This window comes from Octopus bimaculoides, chromosome 12 (genome assembly GCF_001194135.2).
Source record: "Octopus bimaculoides isolate UCB-OBI-ISO-001 chromosome 12, ASM119413v2, whole genome shotgun sequence".
Taxonomy (NCBI): domain Eukaryota; kingdom Metazoa; phylum Mollusca; class Cephalopoda; order Octopoda; family Octopodidae; genus Octopus; species Octopus bimaculoides.
The window spans coordinates 15,750,286-15,754,874 of NC_068992.1; the positions used below are offsets into that span (position 1 = coordinate 15,750,286).

The 4,589-nt window shown below is 39.8% G+C and overlaps 2 protein-coding genes across 2 annotated transcripts in view; one reads left to right on the forward strand and one right to left on the reverse strand.

Moving 5' to 3' along the window:
- The window catches only part of LOC106871211 (uncharacterized), a 168,234-nt gene extending 164,772 nt beyond the window's left edge, over nt 1-3,462 (reverse strand). The window contains exon 1 of the mRNA XM_014917558.2: nt 3,374-3,462. The gene's annotated coding sequence lies outside the window, so the exon portion shown is untranslated. The remainder of the gene's footprint in view (nt 1-3,373) is intronic.
- LOC106871212 (solute carrier family 25 member 35) overlaps nt 1-4,589 on the forward strand; it is a 25,388-nt gene that overhangs the window by 18,286 nt on the left and 2,513 nt on the right. The window contains exon 2 of the mRNA XM_014917560.2: nt 3,278-3,496. Within this exon, the coding sequence (XP_014773046.1) occupies nt 3,278-3,496 (219 nt within the window). The remainder of the gene's footprint in view (nt 1-3,277; nt 3,497-4,589) is intronic.

Below are 4,589 nucleotides of genomic sequence, written 5' to 3' on the forward strand. Positions count from 1 at the left end.
GTGTCCCCTTCTTCTTCTTGTTTTTCCCAGCCTCTTCCTCCCATCCCCTTCCCTCCCTCCTCATCTCCCCTTCTCTTCTTTTTCTTCTTCCTTTCTTCTTCTTCTTCTTCTTCTTCTTCTTCTTCTTCTTCTCTACCTCCCCTCCCCTCTCATCCCCCCCATCCCCTCCTCAACATTATAACCAGCATCACTATCACTACCTCCAACAAAACAACCCCCCCACCATCACCACCACATCTGTCTATCTATCATCATCATCATCGTCATCATCACCATGACATAACTCTATCCATGTTGTGTGTTTGCAAAGACTTTGTTTTGATCTTGTCTGTCAAGTGCAACATCAACAGAAGAATCTGATGAAGATGCTGCACCTTACACATAATACACTGTAATAACATCAACAACAACTAGAGCATCATTTACAGCTATCCTTGACTATATTGTTCAACTGGTTGTTTTGGTGTGTTTTTGTGTTGTATTAAGCACACACATACACACACACACACACACATGCAAGCACATGCACACACGTACACACATGCAAGCAGACACACACACACACATGCAAGTACATACACACACATATGCAAGCATACACATGCAAGCACACACATACATGTCAAAGAATGAGTCCTGGGGTCGATTTGCTCGACTAAAGGCAGTGCTCCAGCATGGCCACAGTGAAATGACTGAAACAGGTAAAAAAAAGATATATATATATATATATATGTATATACCTGCATACATGCGTATTTTCATGCGTAATCCACATGGACAAACGCATATGCATAAATGTATATAAATCATGTTGACTCAACACACCCTCATACATAATTCACATGCACAAACATACGCATTTATACACACACACACACACACACATATATATATATATATATATGTGCATATCTCTATCTGCACTTTTGTGCACACGCATGCATAGGCGACATATTAATAGTCTTCCTCTCACATTACATGACCTACCTGACTAAGTATAGTTCAAAACCAACCACAATTACACTCCTACCACCCCTCCCACACAATTCGTAATTCTCCTCTGAAGGTCAATGTAGATTTCATTAAATACATATTTGTGTTATCCTGCTTTCTGTTCATGTTAAATGACTCTGAAATATATATGTACAGATACATAAATAGATACATACCGTGCATACTAGTGTAGAAGTCAAATTTTTTTAGACCATTTTTTTAATGTCAAATTTATGGGGTCGTGACTATTACACAGATACTACTTTTGAGGGGCTGAAATTCAAGCTAGAGTCCGAAGTACCGTATGAGCAGCAGAAGCTAACTGATCCCGAAGAGAATAAAAGCAAAAAAAAAAAACACAATTGCAGTAATATTACCAATTCTATGCATCAAAACTCACGTCCTAGTAAGATCTAAAGGTCACATGGGAACCACTGATCTAGCGATTAATTGAATGATTTTAGGCTTACCAAAGTCAGATAGTGGCATTTGCCAGTGTTCGCCAACAAGTGTATGATGCATGCGTTTATTGTACTTGAAGATGTATGCAGGCTTACAGCATATCTTGTGCATACGTTTTAGTAATGGTGATGTAGCACCCATCAACAGATGTGTGGTGCTCGCTATTAAATGGTGTTTCACTATAAGCACTAGGTTAAGTACCTTCACTAGTGGTCACAGTGTTGTACTCATGAAATCTATGGAAACCTCATACCAATATCCCTCAAAAGACACACAGAAAAATCTATGGAAATTTGATACCAATATTCCTGAAGCTAAAGCAGAAACAGCTACAATTTGCTGGCCGCTGTCATCGAGCAGGGAAAGAGATTATCTCATCCCTGCTCCTATGACATCCCTCTGGAAGTATTTTCTCCAGGAAACTGACATTTCCGGATACTATATCTCTCGGGACTCAGGGCTGGATATTAGAGATCTGAACACAACAATGCAGGTCCGTGTGGAAAGGGATTGTCAATGGAGTTCCGACCAACCATAGGTTGGTTGAAGGATAATGATGACTCATGATTGTAAGATCATGGTTTCAATTCCCAGCCCTGGTGGTACGTTATGTTTTTGGAGCAAAACACTTCCTTTCATGTTGCTTCAGTTCACTCAGCTGTAAACGAGTAGCCCTGTGACTGACTGGCTCCAGTTCAAGGAAAAAGTAGGTGACTGGCTCTGTGAACTCTAGGACAGCTGTGTCCAGGGGTTGATGATCATGATTCCTCATCATAGGTGCAGGCCTATGGTAATGTGTGGTAAGACGTTTGCTCACCCAACTTCATGGTTCCAGGTTCAGTCCCACTGCATGACACCTTCAAGTAATTGTCTTCTATCTTCTACTATAGCCTTAGGGCGACCATAGCCTTGTGTGAGGATTTTGTAGGCAGAAACTGAAAGAAGGCTGTTATATATATATATATATATATATATATATGTATTGATATGTTTGTTGTCTTGATGTAATTTTATGTTATGTGTTTTTATGTATTTATTATGTTCATGTAAATCATAAATTTAAAATGATTATCTAAATTTTTTGTCTCTTCTTGTACCAAGTTATATAGCGTCTAATGTCTCGGGTTTGACCTGAGCACTTCCAAGCAATTATGTAAAAACAAACTTTTTCGAAAGGAAAAAACAATATTTATATGTATATATTTATATGTATATAGGCGTAGGAGTGGCTGTGTGGTAAGTAGCTTGCTTACCAACCACATGGTTCCGGGTTCAGTCCCACTGTGTGGCACCTTGGGCAAGTGTCTTCTACTATAGCCTCGGGCCGACCAAAGCCTTGTCAGTGGATTTGGTAGACGGAAACTGAAAGAAGCCCGTCGTATATATGTATATATATATATATATATGTATGTGTGTCTGTGTTTGTCCCCCCCAACATCGCTTGACAACCGATGCTGGTGTGTTTACGTCCCCGTAAATTAGCAGTTCGGCAGAAAGAAACCGATAGACTAAGTACTAGGCTTCCAAAGAATAAGTCCTGGGGTCGATTTGCTCGACTAAAGGCGGTGCTCCAGCATGGCCACAGTCAAATGACTGAAACAAGTAAAAGAGATATCCTCCTCCCCCTCCTCATCATCATCATGGGTTGGACGGTTTGACTGAGGACTGGTGAGCCAGAGGCTGCACCAGGCTCAATCTGATCTGGCAAAGTTTCTATAGGAAGGGCATCCAGCTGTAGAAACTTTGCCAGATCAGATTGAGCCCGGTGCAGCTTCTGTTATGAGTTTTTTTTTAACCGTTCTTCTTGTTGATTATTTTTCAGGTAAAGACCCAACTCCAGGCTCAAGCAACCGAAGTGATCGCCGTAGGCTATCAACACAAACATTATGGCTTGATTCAGGGATTAACTAATACTTACAGAGACTTTGGAATATGTGGTTTGTGGCGAGGTGTTAGTGGGGCCCTTCCCAGGGTCACGATAGGATCTGCTATTCAGTTGTCAACATTCTCCACATCGAAAGCTTTCATTGTCAACACAAAGGTACGGGAATTATTGTCATCAGTTTTGCTTTGACGTTCAGTCTTCAACGCTTTTTAAAAAATTTTCCCTTTCAATTTGGATTTGTTTGTGTGACCATTTAGTGTATTTCATCAACGAAGGGGCATTGGTAAGTTTCATCATGCTGTGGGCAACCTCTCTGTCTGCCTGTCTGCCTGCACGCACGCCTGTCTGACGGGTGTTATATAGGGGAAGTAACTCGAATTGATTTTTTTTTCATTTACGATTACTTCCCTTCCACATCAATGTCTGTCTGTCTCCCTTTCACCCTGTCTTCCTTTGTTCATTCATTAGTTCTTTCATTTGTTGACTCATTCCTTCATGCGTTTCTTCCTTTGTTCGTTTATTCATTCGTTCCTTTCTTCTTTCTCTCCTGCCCTCCTTCCAGCCTTCCTTTCTTCCAGCCCAACCCAAGTTGTCAAGCAGTGATTGTGGAGTTGTTAACACAAAGACACACACTCATATAAATATATACATATACATATACATATATGTGTGTGCATATATATATATATATATATATACAGAGCAAAGCTACTTGATACAGATTGACCTTGAAGTTTTTGAGCATGCATGCTGCTAATTTATAACATTTTTGCTCACTTGTGTTGTTTACAGCAATGCTTGGAAGTAAAGGGTGTAGAGTGTGGTCGTTTCACTACATCACAGAGGTTCCATCAGTGAGTATGGCAGAGAAAATGTGTGTGTGCCTGTGCCTGTGCGGAAAGAGACATAGCTTGAAGGTTATTACAGCTAAGAATCCCAATTGAAAGGAACAAGATTTCAAGACATTGAGGAAATCCAAGATAATGTGATGAGGCAGCTACTCGTTTTCTAAACAAGGAGTTCCAGGTTTGTGTTCATCAATGGAAATGTCGCTGGATAAAGTGTGTGGCTTCAGAAAGGGATTACTTGAAAGGAGATTAAATGCCAAATTGACATTTGCTGTAGTTTTCTTTTTATAGCACCAGTCCTGGTACTTTTTGATCAGGCCTTGTATATATATATATACATATATGCACACATGCATACATACATATATATATATATATATATATATATATATATATATATA